A 23,216-nucleotide genomic window follows, 5' to 3' on the forward strand; every position below is an offset into this window, starting at 1 on the left:
ATTATGGTTTTGCAGGTGTGTGTGTGTGTGTGTGTGTGTGTGTGTGTGTGCCATAGCACACACAAGGAGGTTAGAGGGCAACTTACAGGGGTGTGTTTTCTCCTTTTACCATGTGGGTTCCATGCTTGGTCAATTCAAGTTTTTAGGCTTGAATGTCAAACATCTTTGCCCACTCAGCCACCTCCCTGACCCACTGACCCTCAAAGGTGTTTTCTGCACCAACTGAGATGACTATGTGGTGTTTGCCCTTCATCTATTAATACAATTTTTACATTGTTTAACTCTGATCTGTTGAAACACCTTTGCATTCAAATTATAAGTCCCAGTTGGTTTTGTCCAATCTTTTAAATGTTATGTTTTCTTTGTTTAAAAAAATTTTTACTTTTAATTTATATATTTACTTTACATCCCAATCATAGCCCCTACCTTCCTCTCCTTCCAGTCTCTCCTTCCCACCCTCTTCCGCCAAACCCCCTCCTCTTGTCCTCAGAAAGGGGGAACCCCACCCACCCACCCACTCCAGCACATCAAGTCACATCAAGACTGAGCTCCTCCTCATCCACTGAGGCCAAAAGAGGCAGCCCAGGTAGGGTGAAGTGATCAAAAGCAGGCAACGGAGTCCATGTCATAGGCAGCACCTGCTCAACTTACTAGGGGACCCACATGAAGATCAAACTGCCCATGTGTAGGGGGCCTTGGTCCAGTCCATGCACGCTCTTTGGTTGGTGCCTCCGTCTCGGTGAGCACTAGCTAGGTTGGTTGACTCGTCTTATTGAATTGAGTTGTTGGTCTTTCTTTGTAATAGCTGTTCATCAAGGGTATTGGCCGTTTATTTCTCTCGTAGTGTATTTGTCTGATATCAAAGTGTTACTTGTCACATAGGATGAAGTCAGAGCTCTTTTGTCCCCTTCGCTTCCGAAGAGAACTGATGCTAATTATTCCTCAGTTATTTGATAGGAGCCTCCAGTGAAGCCAGCTGGTCTTGGGCTCTTCCTTTTTCGGGAGGTGTTTTTATTGCTGCTCAGTCTCCTTGCTAATTATAGATCTGTTCATATTTTTAATTTCTTTACGATTCATTCTTACCAGGCTATGTATGTCCAGGATCGTATCCGCTCCCCCTAGGTTCCCCAATTTGCTAGCATGCAATTATTCACAGCAGTCTCCCATAATTCTTTCTGTTTCTGGGGTGACATCAGTTGTAATGGTTATTCTTTCTCTCACCCTTTAATTAAACTTCCTCTCTCTTTTCCACCCTTAGTTTTACTAAAGGTATTTGGATTATGTTGATTTTTTTATACATAAAAACAAAAACCCATGGTGTTGCAGCTTTGCCTTCGCATTGTTTTTCTGCTCTCTGTCCATCTCTCCTGCGCTAGTCTTTATTGGTTCCTTTCTTTTGCCAACTCTCAGTTTTGAGTGTTACTTTTCTGGTTTGCCAAGGTGTGAAGTAAGGTGGTGGTTGAGTCTTTACCCGTGTTTCAGGGCTTCTGTCAGCAGCATTATCTTAAGAGGCGGAAAGGAAGGAGGAGGGAAAGAAAAAGGCTCATAGCGACCATGCTTTGTGCACACATGTGTGAGGTACAAGTGCATGTGTGTGTGTGCATTTAAACATATGCCCTCTCTATCCTTTATACCTCTTTTTTTTCTTTCCAACTTTTCCTTTCTTACCCTTGTTTTTGTAGTATTGGCAATGTTTGCGGTACTGGGACTAGAACCCAGGACCTCACGTTTATGCTGTGCAATCGCTCTACCAGCGAGCTACATCTCTAGCTAGATGGTTCCTTTTCAGTTTTACAAAGCAATCCATCCAATTCACCCGCTCCGCTGTTCTCAGCATGAAGCTCCAGACAGGAAGTACGTGGTTTTCTAGACTTAGCACTGGGAGTGCAGAGCACTGCGGTTCCTCCCGTTGCCATGGGCTTCTGGGTAAGCATCCCATTCACCTGGGAGCTGGAGACAGGAACAGCCACCCCTGGACAGTGATGTGGTTACGTAGCTCTCAATAGGATGGGTTCCTGACAGCAGAAAGAAGCCAGCCGGACTTCCTGAATGTGGGGTTTAAAACAGGGTGTGCGCAGGGCTCCATAAATGCATTTACCATCACGAAGAACAATGTTGAACAATGTTGTAACCACAGCTCCAAATGAAGCAAGCCGGGACATCTGGAGGGTGTGCGCGGTGTGTGTTTGTTTTCAAGAGAAGATGGGGGTGGGGTGCTGGGGGGGCTTAGCCTAATGCTTAAGGACAAAAATCCCCTTTGGAAACAGTCCAGCTCCAGCAGTCATGCGTTGTGTTGCCAATTAAAACTTAGTCTGGGACTGGGCTCCCTGCCTTGGAATCCTTGGGAAGAGGTTTTGTTTCTATTTGACAAAGGCAAAAGGGCAGAAAATCCGTGGAAGACATTGTAGGTCACACCTTGCTCTGTGGACTGCTGAGGCCATCAATAGCGGTTTCCCTGTGCTCAAGAAAGAGACAATGGCTCATTGTCTCTCTGAGTTAGCAGAGCAGGACAATGGGAGGGGGGCGGTGGGGGGACGGTGAGCAGAGATCAAAAGAACAAAACTGGTACAGGCATCATTTTAACAGTGCTCTGTGCCAGTCTGAGACAGAACGGTGAAGTCGCTGTTGCTTCCAAACCACCAACTGCCCCTTGGGAAAACGTCAGGCTGTTGGATCTGTGACCTGGCAGAAGTCAGTGCCAGATACACACGCCATGCAAAGAGCAGAAAAACAAAATCTGAATTCAGTTGATTAAAAAAAAATTGTTTCTAGACTGGACATGGCAACTTGTCTCCATCATCTCAGCACTTGGGAGCCTGAGCGAGTCGGGTGGCCAGCAACACCAGCCAGTGGTATGTGCTGGGTGCGGGGGTGGTCTGTAAGAGTTCCAGGTCTACCAGGGTAAACGGAATATAGAGTCTACATCTGTTGTCAGCAGCAAAGTAGAGAACGGTCGGTTATGGTGTTGAGCCAGGAAGGGCTAAGTGGCCCATGTCCGGTCATCAGAAACCAAGCGGTTCCCATAACTGAAGAGGTCAGCTTCCTACGGGAGGGAGAGGTCAATAGTTTGTTGTTGTTATTATTTTGTTTTGTCTTGTTTCTCGAAAACTTGCTAATATGCTGTTTCTGGGAAAGGACTTGTCACAAGGGCTTTAGGGGCTGGGCTGATGGCTGGGGAGAGGTGGGGCAAGAGCACCTGCCACACAAGCACAAGGCTCTGCGTTCAGATGCTCAGCACCCCACAGAGGAAGCTGGCTATGTGTGTGTATGTGTGTATGTATGTGTGTTAAACCCCAGCACTGTAGAAGACTCAGACAGGAAGAACTTTGGGGCTTACTGGCTGCTTCTCAACTCCAAGTCAAGTGAGAGATGCTGTTGCCAGGGAGAAAGGCTGAGAGCAATAGGGGAGGACACCTGACAGACACTGTGTCCTCCTTGACCTGACTCTGGCCTCCACATGCGCATGAACAGATGCACACACCTGCCCTTACACACGTGTGCCACATTGCACAGGCACACACACACACACACACACACACACACACACACAAGCTTTTGAAAGACCTGGTTTAATCTATATTTATCATAGGGGATAGAGAAAAACTTTTTTTTTTTACTTAATTATTAAAGTAGGTCATCTCAGCCTGTCAGAATTAGATATGTCATAATCTGCAGTACAAAAAGCCCCCTGCTGACTCTGTAGCACTCCGCATGGCTTGGAAGACACAGTCAGTGCCTAGTGTCTTTTGAGTGGGTTTTTAATTCATCCGCAGAAACTCTCTGGTCCCAAGCACTATGTGTCAGATCCCCCATTGATTTTTAAATGTTCAGGCCCTCGTATGAGATTTTGGAGAAAACCATTTCTTGAGCTCAAATCATCTAAGCCATCATTCTAGCTTCTCGGGCTGAGAGTTATTACCTCATCACAAGAACGGGTGTCACACGTCTCCACGGCGGAAATTTTGTCAAGGCTGAGATTCAAATTGGCAGCAATTCTTCGATGCACATGTAACGAAATACAAAAAGCCGCTTTCTCTTCAGAAGTCTGGGGTCGGGTGTGGGGACAGAGAAGCAGATGGAGAGAAATGGCACCCCACCTAGCCTCCTCACACACCCCAAGATGAGCTGTGTTACTGTGAGGCATCTCTCAAGCTGGTACCCCTGCCAGGGCCCAGCTAAAGGACATTGTTTCTGCTCAAAGCTGTCCTGAGGGACTGTAAGAGCTGTGAGGTGCAGACAGGGAGCTTCCTGCAAAGAGTCGCAGCCCCACTCTCTCTGCCGCCCTTGTTGCTACAATGTCTTCAAGCTTTTGTTTTCCCCGCCTTCATCTGAGCCTCTGAAATCCTCTTTGATTCATAAGGGCTCTTGGTTCTCAAAAGAAAATGCCTTATTTCTTTTTCTCTACATATAAAACAATAGCAACTTTTTTTTTTTTTGAAGTTTAACATTTTGATGCAAATGTGGGTGTGACAAACATCCTAAAAGAGCTGTGAGGGATTGTACTCAAGCTGTGTGTGCAAAACATGCTGTCTGTCAGTTCTGACATTTGCAGCCTGCAATTGCCTGAAGCTTATTACAGCACTTTCCTACCAGGGCTGGAGAGATGCTCAGTGGTTAAGAGCACTGGCTGCTCTTGCAGAGGACCAGGGTTCAGTTACCAGCACACACGTGGTGGCCCACAGCTGTCTATAACTCCAGTTTCATGGGGCCCGATGCCTTCTTCTGGTCTCCTTGGGCACCAGGCATTCACGTAGTTCATATATGTGCGTGTGTGTGTATATATGTGTGTGTGTGTGTACATATATATATGTGTGTGTGTGTACATATATATATGTGTGTGTGTACATATATATGTATATATATAAACATTTATACATATAAAATAAAAATAAATCTAAAAACCAAAATGCTTTCTCACATTTATGTGCTTAAGTGTGGACAGAACACGTCTGAGACACTCTGAATAGATTAGTGCCGACATGAGGTGAGCTTAGGTCTGCTCTGTAATCCTAGATCACCTCCCTCCAACACGGTGGCTAAATGGTCTCATCCAAGGTCTCCCAATATATATCGGATCGGTAGAAACCTACCAGATCTACAGAGCGGGTGCACCTCAAAGTCCCGAGGGAACACAGCAGCTCTGGAATCCCTCCTGGGTGACTAAGGAGGCTTCCTGCAGTAGAGAGGGCATGGGCTAAAGCCACTAACCCAGCCCAGGCAAGTTGCTGTGTATCCCCGAATTTTATTTTATTTGTCTGTAAAGTTAAGGTGATGATATTTGTACATGGACTGTGTGAGGGTAAGTGAAATACTCTATGTAAGGGTCCAGTTACCACTATCTGCTGGTCCCCCACCAGCTCTAGGCATTGGGTTGTTTAGTTAGCCGTAGCTTGAAAAGAAGTGCGCTTCGCTGTGCCGCAAGGGTGTTTTATGCAGTTCTTTAAATTGTCATGAACTTACCATGAACTCCCACAAGGACACTGCAGAGGCGACGCTCTGGGCCTCTTCTGGCAGCTCCAGTCTCCCAGGGCCCCTTCAGTGGCTCCCACAGGAGAGCTTCCGGTGTGCACTGGGTACTTGGCAGAGGTGACTCCACAAGCTACAGCAGCTGATGGTTTTCCTGATAGGAGGATGGTGAGCTCCGAACCTAACAGTTTCTCTGATCTTTATAGCCTGTAATCCTAAGTTTCAGAAAAGCCGCGCTGTCCTAAGACGTGTCATTTCCTTGTCGCCAAATTGAGCATTCTAAAACAAAACACACACACAAAAAATGAACAAACCACACTCCGACCTTCATGCGCACCCATACAGAGGCTCTAGTGAGATGCCTGGTGCCACAGATTCAAAGCTCCTCAGTCACCAGGAAGACTGTGTGTAAAAATGACCATGGTCACGGTTATTTGGAGTACATTTACTCACTCTACGAATGCGGTGATTTTACAAAAGCCAGCACATTAGGGGTCTTTACAGCTGGAACACAAGGTTCTTACCTGAATGGCTCAGAATTACCAAGGCAAAGGGCTGGAGATTGGGCTGAGGAATGGATAGACCAAGGAGGAAGGGAGTGGCAAGAAAGAAGGATGGATGAGTGACAGGAGCCCAGCAGAAGCTGCATGTCCGGGCCACACACAGGTGGTCTCTTCCTGGAACTGGGCCCTGCTACCGTGGTCCCTGAGCTCCTGTGCACTACTTTATGAGATTTGGTGGCTTGTCTTTCTCTGTGGCTCCTGAGATACACACACACACAAACACTCACACACACTCACACAGACACACACACTCACATACACAAACACACACACTCACAGACAGATACAGACAGACACACAATAGATGGAGACACACACACACACATAGACACACACACACACACACACACACACGCACTCTTGCACTTCTCTGTACAGTGCTAACAGGTTCTGTGTCCTGTCTCTGCTTCCTGATTTCATGGCAGCTTTTCAACCTGCTTCTGAAGATGCACTTTTCTGTGGGGCTTTTTTTCTTTTTCTTCCCCACATCTATGGCATGGTGACACCTAATGGCCACCAGATGAATAGTCCTGTCCATACCATGACATGACACATATGGATCCACTCACTATGTGTCCGTTACATATGGACAAATACGGATCCATTCACTATGTGTCCGTTACATATGGACACATACGGATCCACTCACTATGTGTCCGTTACATATGGACACATACGGATCCACTCACTATGTGTCCGTTACATATGGACACATACGGATCCATTCACTATGTGTCCGTTACATATGGACACATACGGATCCATTCACTATGTGTCCGTTACATATGGACACATACGGATCCATTCACTATGTGTCCGTTACATATGGACACATACGGATCCATTCACTATGTGTCCGTTACATATGGACACATACGGATCCGTTCACTATGTGTCCGTTACATATGGACACATACGGATCCACTCACTATGTGTCCGTTACATATGGACACATACGGATTCGTTCACTCTGTATATTCATTATATATGGATACATATCATCCATTTACTATCTATCGGTTATTTCATCCTTTCTGGCCTCTGCTAAGGATGCAGAGTGGACTAGTGTGGTAAGAGCTCAAGGGTGGCCCACAAGGAAGATAAAGGGCTCCCAGAGAAGCCTGTAACAGTCCTGAGCTCGTGGAGATGAGTGTTGGCTGCTTAAGCACCGCACCATAAGTCTGTTGGCTGACAAGTCACGGAAGAGGAGTGGTTGGTTGTGAGCAGATGTCCATCATGCACCGGGCTCCATGAGGTCCTCTTCGGGGTGGCACCCTGCTGCTCCTCACTGCGTCCTGGCACGGTGGGCAGTGATGAGAAGGCTCGCATGAGCCCCTTTTGTGAAGGCACTAACCTCATACTCCCGGGCTCGTACTACCCTCTTGACCTAATTGTCTCCTCAAAGGACTATACTCCGAGCACTGTGGCACAGAGGACTGGAAAATGCAAGTAATCAGTCCATTGGATGCTCTGGGAGGAGGCACTCAGCCTTCACTGTCCCCTGGCTCTTTGTTGGGCCTATGAAATCCTGACTGTCCCCCTCCCCCGCCCTTGGCCCATGTGCACGTGTGTGTGTGTGTGTGTGTGTGTGTGTGTGTGTGTATGTGTGTGTGTGTGTGTGTGTGTATGTGTGTGTGTATGTGTGTGTGTGCGTGTGTGTGTGTGTGTGTGTGTGTGTATTTTGAGTCGGGGTTTCTCTGTGCAACAGTTCTGGCTGTTCTGGAACTCACTTTGTAGGCCAGGGTGGCCACAAGTTCACAAAGATTCTCCTGCCTTTGCCTCCAAAGTGCTGTGTTTAGAGGCATGTGCTACCATAGCTGGCTGGGGTTCCCATGTGTTGGTTGCTCTCTCCTAGAGCACGCCTTCAGCTGTGGGTGACAAGCATGCATGTGTGTCGGTGATTGAATGAGACGATCATGAAAATTTTGGCATGAGTAAAAGATTTCTGAGTGACCAGCCATCAAAAATTAACTCAAAATCAAATGCACAATGAATCAGAGGCCTCTGGCAGCACTCACCTGTGTTGTACTGTGTGACTTCACTGCAGCCTTGGTTCTGAACACATGGTGTGCGCTGCCATGCCAGGGAACTTTGCTTGGAGCACCTCCGCTCAGATGCGAGGTGATTGTATGCTGTGAGCTGTGGTGTTTCTACTGTGTACATGGAGTCCCCTGCTTCCGTAGATGCCGAATGGCTTAGCCAGCGTGTTCTCCCTGTCCTTTGTCAGCATTGTGAGTATCTAATCATATACCTCGGGACTCTTTTGTGTTAGAGTGTGTGAGTCTTTAAAATTGCTGTTTGGAGCTGGAGAGATGGATCAGTGGTTCTTAACCCCAGTACCCACAGTGAGTGGCTTACAACTTCCTGAACTCTAGCACCAGGGGATCCAATGCCCTCTTCTGGCCTCCAATGACCACTCACACATATAGACGTACACACACTTCATGGTGTTTACATGTGTGTGCACGTGTGTGTGTGTGTGTGTGCATGTGGGTGTGCGCATGTGTCATACTTCTGTCACTTTGTATTACATATTTATGTGAAGTAAAGTCTTATCATCAACAGTTACTCACCCATAATATCTATGTACTCTGAAAAGCACTGGAGAGGCACTATGCCCTGTAGTATCAGATATCCAGCTAAGATTTAAATCGTCATGGGAAAATAAACAAGCATGTCATTAATATGCAAATTGGCTATCATTTCAGTAAGTGGAAAATCATATGTATACCAGAGAACTGTTCTAAAATAGACCTATAGGCTGGGCATGGTGGCACAGACCTTTAAGCCCAGCATTTGGGAGGCAGAAGCAGGCGGATCTCAGTGAGTTCGAGGCCAGCCTAGCCTACAAAGAGAGCCCAGGACAGCCAAGGCTACACAGACCCTGTCTTGAAAAACCAAACCAACCAAACAAACAAAAACCCTATAGTTTCTTAGTGTGCTTCATTTGTATGCCTCTTGTAGACACCTGTAAACCCAGGTCAGTGATGGTATCTCAGGTAAAGCACAAGCAGAAAATGTTGAGAAGCCTGCCCTGGACTCTGTGTGGGTAATTTTGACACATTCAAGCCCTTGTTGGTACTTTCCCCAGCTTCCAACACTGCAGTCCTGCTCCTCATGTGTCCTGAAGCTGAGTGCGTATGTGAGCTCAGACTGTTGGTTGGCCTGTGGCAGGTGCTCCTGCTGTGACCTGTGGTGCCCCATCTGCATTTGTTCCTGGTGTGGCTTTGGCATGAGTTCTCTTGAGCCGGTGTTGTCATTGCTCTGTCACCCCCTGCTGAGGGACGCCCAGTGCACTGCAGGGCAATCAGCAGCATCTTTGGCTGCTACCCACCACATCAGTAGCAGCCCAATCCCCTGAGTTGTGACCAGGAATGGCTCCATACATTGTGAAATGTCTCCTGGGGGATGGTGTCACCCCTGATTAAGTGCCACTGATCTAGACTGAAGCACCCTCCAAGAGCAGGTTTGTGGCCTCCAAAGCCCCCCCACAGTATCCTGGGGGTCTTTGGCTCAGTTTCCTCCCTGCGTCTGAACTACAGCACTTGCCTCAGTCACAAAGGCACTGAGCAGAGGCACGGATGGAGTCCAGGCGACGTTGTGGAAGCCTTTTGATCTCCATAGTAAGGACTTTGGATCCCTTTGTCTTTCAAATGTCTACATAGCCTGAGTGTGTACCCCATGTGCCCTCAGTACACTCAGCAGTGAAGGACAATCACACTATGGAGGCCTCATTCTCATCTGCCTGCCCTTCCTGCAGCATCAATAGGACCAGCTCCTCTGAGCGAGTGTCTCCAGGTGGCCGGAGGGAGAGCTCCGGGGACTCCAAAGGAAGCCGGAACCGCACAGGCTCCACCAGCAGCTCCTCCAGCAGCAAGAAGAACAACGAGAGGTAAGAGCACACTGCTGTCAGTACCTTCGCCATTTTATTACCCAAGGGACAACTCTACCCAAGGGACAACTCTACCCAAGGGACAGCTCGGAAGAGCCCTCTTGATAAGTCAAGTCCCCGTCTGGGTGCCAGGCCTTCTGAGATTGCATTAATGGGGAAGAGGGGGAGCTGGCAATCACAGGGCATGTCTGAGATGATGGTGAGGATGATGGTGATGGTGATGATGATGGTGATGATGGTGGTGGTGGTGATGGTGATGATGATGATGATGATGGTGGTGGTGTGATGATGATGGTGGTGGTGGTGATGATGATGATGGTGGTGGTGATGATTTTGGTGATGGCGATAGTAATGGTAAAGTGGTGGCTGAGAAATTAGCCCAGGGAGTGGATCTGAATTTCCAGGTGTGGCACTGCCTGTCTCCAATACAGCTTCCCAAATTAATCTTGAAATTAATTCTGCTGGAATGTTTAAAGCTTGTCAGTAGTATTTGCTGAGATGGACAGGTTGAAATCTGTGCTTTGACACTTACTAAGGGGCTGTTTATAATAGTGAGCTAACACCATAACTATGAAGCGTTTTCTGTTCTGGGTTTCTGTCCTACACTTACTGCAAACTGTGAAGTTTCTCTGAGTTTAATGTACAGCAGATCGTGATAGATATCTGGGAAGTGCATGGTAACATTTTACTTGCAAAGGCTACCTTTGGGTGTTTTAACAGACGGTTTTAAGAATGTGTTGGGTCAGTGCGGTTCCTCTGTCTTTCTGCCTGGCATGGGATTGTTCTTGCCATGCCCAGGTTTTATTTCTCTGTTCAGCAGAGTCCAGGAAGGAGTCTCAGTTTCAGAGGTTAAGCTTGCTTCTTTTTAGATGTTCATGTAAGGAGATAGCTTAGTCAGAACGCAGTTGGTTCCAAACCACAGGCTGTAAAGCTTCCAACTTTGAAACTGTGTGGGGACTCGGTCTTATAAGGGGTGCTTAAAACTCTGTGTCAGTTTTAGCTCTCAAAAGGATCTTTGTAAAAGAAGAAGAGGAGAAGGGGCTGATGGCGGGAGGGGGAAGAAGAGGAGGAGGAGAAAGAGAAGAGGAGGAGGAAGAAGAGGAAGAGGAGGAGGAGGAAGAAAAGGAAGAAGAGGAAGAAGAAGAGGAAGAGGAGGAGGAGGAAGAAAGAAAAGGAAGAAGAGGAAGAAGAAGAGGAAGAGGAGGAGGAGGAAGAAAAGGAAGAAGAGGAAGAAGAAGAGGAAGAGGAGGAGGAGGAAGAAGAGGAGAAGGTGGTAAAGGGACAGAAAGACAGTTCATTGGTTAGGACTCTGCTGCTCTTCCAGAGGACCTGGGTTTGATTTCCAACACCCATGTGGCAGCTCACAGCAGCCTGTAACCCTAGTTCCAGGAGCTCTGACATCCTCTACCTGGGTACTGCATACTCAGGGTGTGCAGGCAGGCATGCAGGTAAAACACCCACACTATAGACTAAAACAAATTTTAAGAATACTGACAGCTCTTTATTTATATTGTGCAGTAAGTTGAGTCCACAGTCTGCTGACCGGTTCAGAAACCATGAACTCATCTTCTCAGACTCACTCGGAGTGCTACTCAGGGGAAGATTATCTAATCTTATGCTAATCGGATGGTAAGACCCTGGCAATGAGGCCAGGGGGCCCCAAGGCTGCTCTGAATGGAATTCAGGCTGACGTTGGTGCTGATCTGAAATGTCTGTTTTGGCAGGTCTTAGGAACATCTGATTTTTATCAGGAGACTACATTGTGTAACGTCCATACCTGTTTTCTCCTGTAAATCCTATGGCTTTGCTTAATGTGCTGCGTAGATATTTCCATAAAAGATGTTTCCAAAGGGGTTTTTGAGAAGTGCCACAGGAAGGAATTTTGATTTGGAAATGAGAGAATGGGAATGTTTGCAAATCATTTTCTAAAAATAATCCTAGCTCCTGAAAGTGTCCACTTGAAGCCGAACCCGCCATCTCATTGCAACCTAGAGACCACCTAGGCCTGCCTGCTGCCAGGGGGTTCAGAGAGGACACTTGGGTCCCCACTCCTACTGGCACATATTTTGGAGGAGCCTGTTGGGATAGCAATCGGAGTGATAGGGTCAAGTTGGTAATGTGAGCACTGCCTGGCCCAGTTCACCACATCCTCATTCCTCTCCCCCCCCCTCCCCCCCCCAGCTCCAACCTCACAGATGCTCACTGGGGTTCTAAGGCTAATCCCGAGAAAAGCCTAGGGAGGGCCCCTGTGGATTCTACCATGACTTCAGCCAGGGAGTTGGGGGGGGGGTGTTGGTGGGGGGGGGGAGGGAGAGGCAGGCTGGTGTCTCTCCTCACTGGGGTTCTAAGTTCCAGTGAGTCACCTTAGGTGGCTGCCTCCCATCCGAAAAGATCTGCCTGTTCAGTTCCTGCAGGCAGTAAGACTGAGTGGAAAGCACATGGAAAGATCTGGACACTTTCACTTTTGAGAGCCCTGGCTTTTCCTCTGTGATCTTGAGACTTTATGTGCCTCATTCTTTTGACTCCTGCAGCAGTGCTAACTGGGAAGAAAACACTCAATGCCTTGCCTGGCGCTCCCTAAAGGGTCATCTGTGTGGGGCGGCAGAGCATGGGAGAAGAATGCATGAGGCGTCAATATTCTCTTCCTTGTGTGTACAGTGAAGCTGATTGATGGCTTCCGAAGTGACCGCTCCTTTCTTTGGTTTGACAGGTTTAATTACATTTGTATGAATGAATGGTTGAATACAACCGAGATTTTGACAAAATCTAACCGCGATTCTGGGAAGGGATGGCCCATGCCATGATCCTCCCAGCTGCGAGCCGGGCACCTGTAGTCATACGCTAACCGCAGAAGGGATGACTTCTGACTGGAGAAATTTTGATAATTTCTCCATGGTGGCTGGAGGCCCTCCCACTTCCTCTCAGGGCAGCCTTTGGCCCGTAGGTAGAAACGCATTGATGTCACCCAGAGAAGTCGGGCTCTGCCCTCATCTGTGCACTCAAACCTCACACATCGGTAGCCAAAATGCTCACTGGGTCACACCGTATGCACAAGAATGCCACCCCAGTGTCTGTGAGAGCAACTACAGGGCAACTCTGTATGAGTTATACAACTCTTCACTCTTGAGAAGGAACCAAGCGTTCGCCGAATCCCGAGCGCTCCCCACATGTAGCCACTTCTCTTAAAACAGGGTAAGCATCTCTTTTATTTGGAGCTGCATTCATTATTGTGTTTTCCATCTTTTTGCTCCCGGGTCTCATCTTCTTTAGAAGTGATGGGTGGAACTGACAGTCTTTCTTGTGGCTTCGTACAGTCGTCACCTTCCATCTTAGACTCTTTAACATGTAAAAATACTTTGCCTCAGGATTTTAACAGCATTTAATCTCTACGCTGACAATGCTTCCATTAGAGACAAAAGCACTGTAGGGCAATGTAATATTTTACTTTATGTAATATTCATGGAAAATGAATATTAATAATTACATAATGAGTCTTGTCACCATGAAGTGCTTATTAAATTTAAATAGGGAAGCAGTGGTAACATTCTGAAAGAACAGTGTGATGTAGCCAGTACACTAATCCACTAAGGATTTTTTTTTAACTTTAAAAACTTTTATATCAGAAAAATGGCTACTTTGTTCTAAGTTTATAAGCACAGTTTCCATTATATGTTAGTGGACTGAGAAAGTGTTTCTACTATGGCCACTGACAGAGATGTGTGATAAAGATTAAGACACTATGCGTCCTTTTACAACTTGTCCCAAGTGGGCTGCTTTTCTAGAGTAGAACTATCTAGCTATCTGTTGGAAACTTGGTTGCCACACCATGTACAATGCCAGTCTTTGGCGTCAACAAATTTGAAGGGAAAAACAAAATATTTCCTTGGGCGGCGTGCCTGTTAAGCTGTACAGCCTGAACTCAGCAGGCAGCCCTGTTCCTTTACAGCCAGGGGAGGGCAACTGTGCCAACTCTCCTCCTTCCTAGAGTGATGCAGGTCCCGGCTTTGGCCTCTGTTTGCTTCCTCCAGTTCCTACAGGCCCCCAGTTGCTTTGCTTCTATGTTGCTACCCTAAGTAGTGACCTTTGTTCTCAGCCTCCGGGTCAAGACTCTTCAGCTGAGGCCCCTCCTCCTCTCCTGGGCCCTGACGTCACACCTCTCCAGCATCTCTCTTCTGCTTCCCTGGATGTTATCTTTCCTTCTCTTTTAGAGTTTATTTCACAAGTAACCCATTTCCGAAAATCCCCTGTAGTGTCAGCAGCGACCCAGGACTCCCTGGATACAATTCCATATTCCCAACTACACTTTCTTTCTAGCGTACCCTGCAGGTGGCGTGGCTAATTTTGACATCACTGGCCTCTCTTTGGTTTGCTGTACAAGCTCAGTCCTGTGTCAGCAGAGAGACTCATTTCAGACGTGGGTCCCCACACATCCAGTCTCAAGTGTGCAGTGTGCTTTACACAGGCAGGAACAAGGTTTGCTTCAGCACACACACACGTACAAACCACACGGTGTGTAGTTGACCTGAGTTGACAGGCTGCAGGAGAGGTTTGCTTTTCCACATACTCTCCTCTCCATCATAGTGTAAAGAGTTCCTTAGCTACAATGCAATGCAATTTTGAATAATCTGAACATCCCTACTAGACAGCCGTGTGTGTGTGTGTGTGTGTGTGTGTGTGTGTGTGTGTTGGGGACTTTAAAAACAAAAACTGGGCTCCACCAATGTTTCGAGTTAGCCTTGAACTCGTTTTGTAGCCCATCTTGCCTGGAACTCACAATCCTACCTTAGCCTTCCAAGTGCTGAGATTACAGAAATGCGCCTCCATCTTCAACCCCAATGAGGTTTTTTCTTAATCCCAGGTCAGCATCTTGAACAAGGCCAAGGCACATAGTAGATGCCCCGGAAGCATTTGTTGAGCAAATATGCATATCCCTCTTAATGAAAGGAGAAAAAGTTAAAATGATGGAGCCTGACAGTCACGCCCAGGTTTCTACTGCAGCCCTGCCACTTTTCACCCCTTGAGTCTAAATTACTTTAATTGGGGCGTGGGGGAGGATTTTTCAACATAAGACCACTACCTACCTCCCATATGCCACGGGGATTGCTAAGGTCCCCCCAGAGCATCCTTTACGCCAGGCTGGCAGTTGTCACGTGCAGTTGTGATTGCTGCTGCTCCATCCAAAGGGATCAGGGTCCTCACTTGCCCGTGTCTGATCCTCTTCCTGGGGACTGCCCTAGTTTTGTTTCTGTTGCTGTGATACTATTCTAGTTCCCAGTTCCCAGTTAGGGTCTGTCACTGCAGGAAAGTCACAGTGGCAGGAGCCTGAGGAACTTAAACATGTAGCATCCATAGTAAGAAGCAGAGACTGTGGGGCTGGCGAGATGATGGCTCCGCAAATGAGAATGACATCTGTATAACCATTAAGATGTAATGTGAATAAATTAATAAAATATACTAAAAAATTGATACATTATCCTACTAAAAAAAAAAAAAAGAATGACATCTTGCAGAGGACTCGGGTTCGGTTTCCAGCACCCATGCTGGGGGAGGGGGGGTTCACAACTATCTGTACCTCCAGTGCCGGGGGCTCAACCTGCTCCCCTGGCTTCTGTGGGTAGCAGACATGCATGTGGCACACAGGCATGCATGCAAACAAGGCACCCACACACATTAATTTTTTTTTTAAAGGCCAGAGAATGAGCCCAGGCGTGTTCGTGTTCTCTCAAGCCCCTCTCAACAGTTATTTACACAGCCCAGGGCAGATGGCGCTGCTCATATTCAGGGTGGGCTCTCCCCGCCCCCAGTTAGCCCAACTAAGAAAATCTCTAACAAGCTAACCCAACACAGACACTTCCTGAGGGAGGCGCTCCTCCCAGGTGCTGCTAGATCACGTCCCATTGACAGTCAACAAGAACATGACTGTCACAGACATTTTAGAATTCCGTGCCTCTTACCCCAACCTGAAAAGAGAGGAATCAGGAACTTTGACAACGTCTATCACCTTGCTCACACAGCCTTGCAGCAGTGCTGCACTCAGACCTACTCTGTGCTCTGTGAGCGGCACGGTGCAAGGCAGGGCGGGGAACGGAACATGGGGCGGGGAGGGTTCAGGGGGGGTAGTGTTTGTGTTTGGACAGACTTCACCTCACCCTGCCAGGCTCAGCCCCCTTTTAGCCCTCACCTGAGGTTCACGGGGGGTAGTGTTTGTGTTTGGACAGACTTCACCTCACCCTGCCAGGCTCAGCCCCCCTTTTAGCCCTCACCTGAGGTAAGTATGTTGTAGAATGGCTGTGTGTCTGTAACCCTCCTCCATCCCCCCGCCCCCATTCCCACCCATGACCTCCCTTGGGCTCTAGGAGGGCAGAGGCATTGTCCTTTTTCAGTCTCTGATCCTCCTGCACTTTGCAAAGTGCAAGGAACACAAAAACTGCCCAGTAGCAGTCCCTGAATGAATGAAATTACATAAAAACCTAGAACCACTTAAGAAACTGGTAAAGAGCGCCACCTAGAGGTTGACCATCAACACAACACTTTCGCCTTAGAGTTGTGTTTTGTGCTGCAGGCCGAGTAAGTCTCTGGTCTCTTAAAAGATATATAGGCAGTAAACTTCGAACCCCTACCCAGACTAGCCAATGGACAGGACATTCTCCACCGTTAAGTGGAGAAGGAGATCTGACTTTCACACAAACTCTGATGCCTCATATTTGACCATGTCCCTTGGATGGAGACGCCTGGTGGCACTCAGAGGAAGGATAATAGGTCATCAAGAAGAGACCTATGAGCATATAAGGGGGAGGAGGTCTCCCTCAGTCACAGACATAGGGGAGGGGAATGGGGGGGAAGTGGGAGGGAGGGAGGAATGGGAGATACAAGGGATGGGCTAACAACTGAGATGTAATTTGAATAAATTAATAATAAAAAAAGAAAAAAAAAGATAGCTTCTTCACTCTTCAATCCCTGTGGCAATTCGCCTCTTAATGGGCTTTAAATAACAGGTGCTGGCATTCTTCAATTGTTTGTTTTTTTATGAGTGTTAGCAAAGGGCTCCTGAGATAGAGATACAAGTGGGTTCTTGTGGGTAAAATAGGCAAGTGGGAAGTGGCTTTGATGCCCACCGGGTGTTACCTGCTCCTAGAAGCCATTCTCCTCAGACTGCTAGAGACCTAAGCATCCTTGAGGGTTTGATTTCCCCTGTGGAGTTTCTCTCTCAGTGTGTGTGTGTGTGTGTGTGTGTGTGTGTGTGTGTGTGTGTGTACACGTGTGTGTGAGCATACTCACCTGCATGTACATGTGTGCCAGCCAGAGGTCAGTGTCAGTTGTCTTCCTTAGTCACTTCCCACCCACTGGTTTTTGAGACTGAGTCTCACGCTCAACCTGGAGTTTACCGATTGGCTATGCTGACTAGCGAGAGGGCCCCACGCATGCTTCAGATGCGCCCCCAGCCAGCACTAGGCTTCCTGTGTGGGTGCTGGGGATCTGAACTCAGGTTCTCATGCTTATGGGACAGGCACGTTACCAAGCAAGGCATCTCCCCAGCGCTCACAACTGTGTTTTCCTGTTTCTGGAAACTGTGATCACGGAAGTCAGTGTTCAAGGCAGGTGCCCACGGCCTTTCACCCCTGTGATTGACATCATGATGCCAAGCGTCCCTTTCCTGCCCTTTGATTTCCTGTCTGGCTCCCCAATCCTGTTTATATAACCTTGGGAGGTTTGCTGTCTGTTTCTTCTTCACTTTCCCTCTCTTGTCCTCACCCTGCCCATGGGCCTAATACATAAGTGACAAAGACTCTGGCAGTGGGGACAGGCCAGGTGAGCCACAGAAAGACACCTATTCTAGTCTGGCAGAGCTGAAGCCACCAAGCTGTATACTGGGACAAAACCAAAAGAGAAAAGAAAAAGAAAGAAAGAAAGAACAGAGGCGGGCAGGCCCATGCTGCAGTGTTGATGTGTCAGAAAGAAAACACATGACTAGCTGGGAAGTGGGCTGGGTGACAGGTCAAATTCCTAGAGGTCCAGATAATGGAGGATTCCATGCTCACATACTCCTTTTCCACAGACCTTCAAGGGGTGCCCAAAACAGACCTGAGTGGAATGTGGGTGGGGACACCAAGAGACTTTCTGAGGCACACCAAGTCATCTGTGGTATGAGGCCTGAGGGAGGAACTAGAGAGAAGCAGCCTTCAGGTCCCGCCGCCCCTCGTGCCAGGTGGCAGTCACCCTCTGTTCCGCCCTGAAAGTGCAGCAGTAAACAGGGTGGGGATCCTGCTCTTGTGAGCCTTTCTTCCCAGTGGAGAGAAGCAAAATCAAATGCAGGGTTAAATGACCCGAGGGTGGAGCAGGCGTGGGGCATGTGGGAAGACCGCAGTGTGGGCTGGACATCCAAGAAGGCCTCACAGGAAGTGGCCACTAGTGTAGACCCGAGCAGCAGCCCGTGTGTCATCTGCAGGCTGATTTCCAGGAGGAGGGACACGGAGCCCATGCTGCTACTGGAATGCTTCAGGGAAAGCCACTGAACAGCAGCTGGAGACACAGCTACTTAGCCCAGGGGTTAGATAGCTTGTCTGGGGCCACATAGCCCCAAGGGACGCCTAGTATTTAGACTGGAAAGCCAGCCAGGCTTTTTACAGTCCTGTGTTCCTTGACCACAGTTTAGAGTTTGAAAAGCTTTCACCAACAGCAAATTCTGTTTAGGTTTGAGCCACTGTGTGCGAGCAGCAGCCCTACCACCCTCTCCACACATGCGTGGAGTGGCCTGGAAGTCAAGGGTACCGATGGGTAATAGCCCTGATATAGCAAGGCTGAAGGATGGCTTCTAGTCAAGGTGGGTTTTTTTCCATTGTATTTCAAGTTAGAACTCAAGAGAGAAGAGGTAATGTTGAGATTTTGAGAGACAATGGCTCAGTTAATAGAATGCCTGCCATGCAAGAAAATGTGCTGGCTAGTTTTATGTCAACTTGACACACACTAGAGCCATTTGGGAAGAGGGAACCTCAGCTGAGAAAAAATGTCCCCACCAGATTCTGTGGGCAAGCCTGTGGGGCATTCTCTGGATTGATGGTTGACACGGGAGGACCCCCGCTCACTGTGGGCAGGGTCATCTCTGGCCTGGTGGTCCTGGATGCTATAAGAACAGACAGAGCAAAACACGGGGAACCGACCATAAGCAGCACCCATCCATGGCCTCTGCATTGGCTCCGGCCTTCAGGTTCCTGCCCTGACTTGCCTCAGCGATATAGTGTGACCTCAGAGTCGTAAGCTAAAGTAACTCCTTCCTCCCTCTCCAAGTTGCATCGAGTCGTGGTGTTTCATCACAGCAATAAAATCCCTAACACATTAAGAATCGAATTCTGAGTTTAGATCCTTGAATTCATGTAAAGAACTGGGCATAGTGGGTCTGTGCCTGTAACCATGGTAGTATGGAGGCCCCTGAAGCTTAGGGGCCGATGAGCCTAGCCAGATCAGTGAGTTCAGTGAGGAAGGAAGAAAAAGGTGAAGAATGATCTAGAAAAAAACTCTTAACATTTGCCTCTGGCCTACACACACACACACACACACACACACACACACATGCATACACAAACAAACCCCTAAGTAACAACGTATGCACCCCACCACATACATGTGCATGCATAAAATAAGTGATATTAAGCATGTATCTGCCTTTGAAACACAGCCGTTTTGCACAAATTCTTTACATGTAAGGAGTCTGCATTTCACAGTAACATATCTATGATTGGCTAATGAGACAGTTATACATTCAACTGCCATTATTTTTAAAACAGCCTAAAGAGAAAAAAAAAAAAGCCTGTAATAAAGTATCTGCTTATTTTTTTTTGTTGTTGTTGTTTTTTTTTTTTTAATTCAAGCAAGCAAAGATTGTGTCTCTAGCAGCACTTAAGGAGTGATTAAAGTGACCCCATGGGGCCACATATCAGATAGCCTGCATATCAGATATTTACATTAGCAAAGTTGCAGTTATAAAATAGCAACAAACTAATTTTATGGTTGCGGGGGTCACCACAACATGAGGAACTGTATTAAAGTGACATAGCATTAATAAGGTTGAGGACCACTGGATTAAGCCAATATTCCTTGTGGCAATAGTTTCATTTCTTCTGCTTTGTTTCATAGCTTAAGGCAAGAAGAACTGGCAAAGCTGAGCGATGCAGGTCAAACAGGTGAACTCTCCCGGCTGGGATGCAAGGAGTGGCTCGTGCTCCCTGCCATCCCTGCGTGTCTGCGTCTGGTTGTGTCATTCTTTGGTGTTTGTTTTTCGGAGTATCCAGGGCTCGGTTCGGTGACCAGGCTGGCCTCAAACTCACTAGAGATCGGTCTGCCTCTGCCTCCCGAGTGATGGGATTACAGGCGTGCGCCACTGAGCCTGTCTGGTTGTGTCATTCTAACCCAGCTTCTTGACTGTAACGCATTAGTGATCATAACCCCCATGACCTCTTTGGCTCATCTCAGCACTTCTGCTCGGGGACAAAGCTTCCAGATGGCAGCCCTTTAGCTAAAACCGTAGCAGCCTCTAAGTTCTGGTCTACAAAGGAGATGGAGCCACCTCCCCACTGGTGGCTGTTCTTGCAGGGGTGGGGTGGGGTGAGTGGGGGGGTGGGGTGGGGGAGGGGCAAACAAGAACTATAGACTCTTCTTGTTTCTTATCTGGTGCCTTCCTTCAAGTTCTGCTTATTCCCAAAGTGACCTTGATCCAACTGAGGCATTTCCTTCTGGCCCTTGGGGCTTTGTTTCTGTCTGTTGAGTGGTTGGTACCCAGGGAAGCTGGACTCAGCAGTGACACCCCCACATCTCCTCTGAGGTGGCTTCTGTCCCACCCCCCTTTCACCCTTAGACCAGTACCACTCAGGAGATGTGCTCACAAAGTCCACCCCCACAAGTGCTTTCATCAGGAAGTCCACGCCCACAAGTGCTTTCACCAGGACTTCAATAATTTTAAAAAGTTTAGCCAGTGAGCCAGCATTAAGCTTCATTATGGCATTTTCAAATAAAACTTGTTTTAATTTAACATGTTTAAGTTAAATTTTATTTTGTGTGCATGAGTATTTTGTCTGCATGTTCCCCTGTGCACCATGAAGAGAAAGGTGTTGGATCCTGCGGAACTGGAGTGACAGATGGTTTGTTTGACCTGCCGTGCAGGTACTAGGAACTGAACCTGGGTCCTCTGAAAGAACAGATAGTGCTCTTAACTGTTGAGCCATCTCTTCCGCTTACCTAAAACATGTTTATTTGTTTTCCTCCCTCTTCTCCTCCACTTTTCCCCAGTTCCCCTTGTATTCCCTTATTCTTCACTTTTGCATTGCATATGTTTTATTGCCCTCCCTCACCTCACATCTCCTCTTCCTTTCTTGGCTCTCCTTTTATATTTCATAGTCTATACCTACTTGCTCCCACTCACACACGTACAGACAGACATTGCAAACTAGGATCCACATATGAGAGAGCATGTTGCTGGTCAGTTTAATGTTAATTTGATACAAGCTGAAGTCATCTGAGAGGAGGGAATCTCAAATACAAAAATGCCTCTATAAGGCTGTAGCCAAGCCTGTAGGACATTTTCTTAATTAGTGACTGATGGGGGAGGGACCAGAGCATTGTGGGTGGGGCCACCCCTGGGGTGGTGGTCCTAGGTTCTATAAGAAAGCAGGCTGAGCAAGCCATGAGGAGCCAGTAAGCAGCACCCCTCCATGGTCTGCATCAGCTCCTGCCTCCAGGTTCCTGCCCTGTTTGAGTTCCTGCCCTGACTTCCCTCAATGATGGACTGTTACCTTGAAGTGGAAGCTGAAATAAACCCTTTCTCTCCCAAGTTGCTTAAGGCATGGTGTTTCATCACAGCAATAGTAACCCTAACTAGAATGTGTAATGTCTGTCTTTCTGAGTCTGGGTTATTTGTTAATATAATATATTCCAGATTTATCCATTTTCTGTAAATTTTATCTTTTTTTTTTTTTTTTTTTTTTTTTTTTTGGTTTTTTTGGTTTTTTGAGATAGGGTTTCTCTGTGTAGCCTTGGCCATGCTGGACTCACTTTGTAGACCAGGCTGGCCTCGAACTCACAGCGATCCGCCTGCCTCTGCCTCCCGAGTGCTGGGATTAAAGGCGTGCGCCACCACGCCCAGCAATTTTATCTTTCTTGCAGCTGCATAAAACTCCATTGTCCCACATGTTTATCCTTCTGTTGATTGACATCTGATTCCATCCCTTCTGTTCGTTGACATCTAGCTTGTTCCGTTTCTTCTTCTAGAGGAACTGTAATCCAGCAACATGGCTACTTTGGCAAGGGATCACATCCAGGGGTAATACAGACACCCCTTAGTGTACGCCTTTAATCCCTCTGGCTGGACTACAGACATGCCTTCAGTACACACACACCTTTAATCCCAAACTATGATGTCTAATTGAGGGACAGACAAAGTGATGAATCAGAGAAAGATTTGACAGAAGGAGTCAGAGATAGGATACGCCCAACTGTCCTGAAAACAGACAGGACACTTAAGAACAGTGCAGAGAGAGAACAAGAGTTGGTGGAGACAGTAGAGGAGAGTTCTGGAATACAATACATTTCAATACAGTTCAATGCAACTGAGTACAGTTGAGTTTGTGCAGTTCAGTTCGTGGAGTTCAGAGGCAGTTTTTCCAAGCAGAGCAATTCAGTGAGAAGCAGAGAGAAGCAGTTTGAATCAGTCATCTTGGAGAGGAATCTTGAGCCAGAACAGCTGAGTTGAACCAGCCAGAGTTCAGAAAGAACTAGAAAGGGTGAGCTTATTCAGCAGTAAGTCTCGGAGGCTGAAAACATTCTAGGCCTAGGTTAGCAGACTGAGGCTGGAAGCTGAAGCCTTCAAGGTCTGGGCTTGCAGAAGATTAGATTGTATGGAGGCTAGAAGCTTCAAGGCATGTATTCATAAAGCTTGTGTACAGTAAAAACAACATTTACACCTTCTGTTGATGGACACATGGCTGGCTCCACCCCTTTCTGATGGACACATGGCTGGTTCCACCCCTTTTTTGATAGACACATGGCTGGCTCCACCCCTTTTTTGATGGACACATGGCTGGTTCCACCCTTTCCGTTGATAGACACGTGGCTGGCTCCACTCCTTCTGTTGATGGACACGTGGCTGGCTCCACCCCTTCTGTTGATGGACGTATGGCTGGTTCCACCCCTTCTGTTATAAATAGTGCACCCATAAGCACGAATGTGCAGGTATCTCTGTAGCAGGAAATAGGACTCTATTCTTTTTAAATAAGTTCCTTAACTCTGAGGGAGAGCAGAAAAGAGAG

General features: G+C 47.5%; 1 protein-coding gene across 2 annotated transcripts in view; it reads left to right on the top strand.

Annotated features, from left to right (window-relative positions):
- The window catches only part of Eml1 (EMAP like 1), a 131,307-nt gene that overhangs the window by 74,454 nt on the left and 33,637 nt on the right, over positions 1-23,216 (top strand). For both annotated transcript variants that reach the window (XM_051151260.1, XM_051151249.1), the window contains exon 4: positions 9,790-9,921. In XM_051151260.1, the coding sequence (XP_051007217.1) occupies positions 9,790-9,921 (132 nt within the window). The remainder of the gene's footprint in view (positions 1-9,789; positions 9,922-23,216) is intronic.

The sequence above is a fragment of the Acomys russatus genome, chromosome 1 (assembly GCF_903995435.1).
Source record: "Acomys russatus chromosome 1, mAcoRus1.1, whole genome shotgun sequence".
NCBI classification, from domain to species: domain Eukaryota; kingdom Metazoa; phylum Chordata; class Mammalia; order Rodentia; family Muridae; genus Acomys; species Acomys russatus.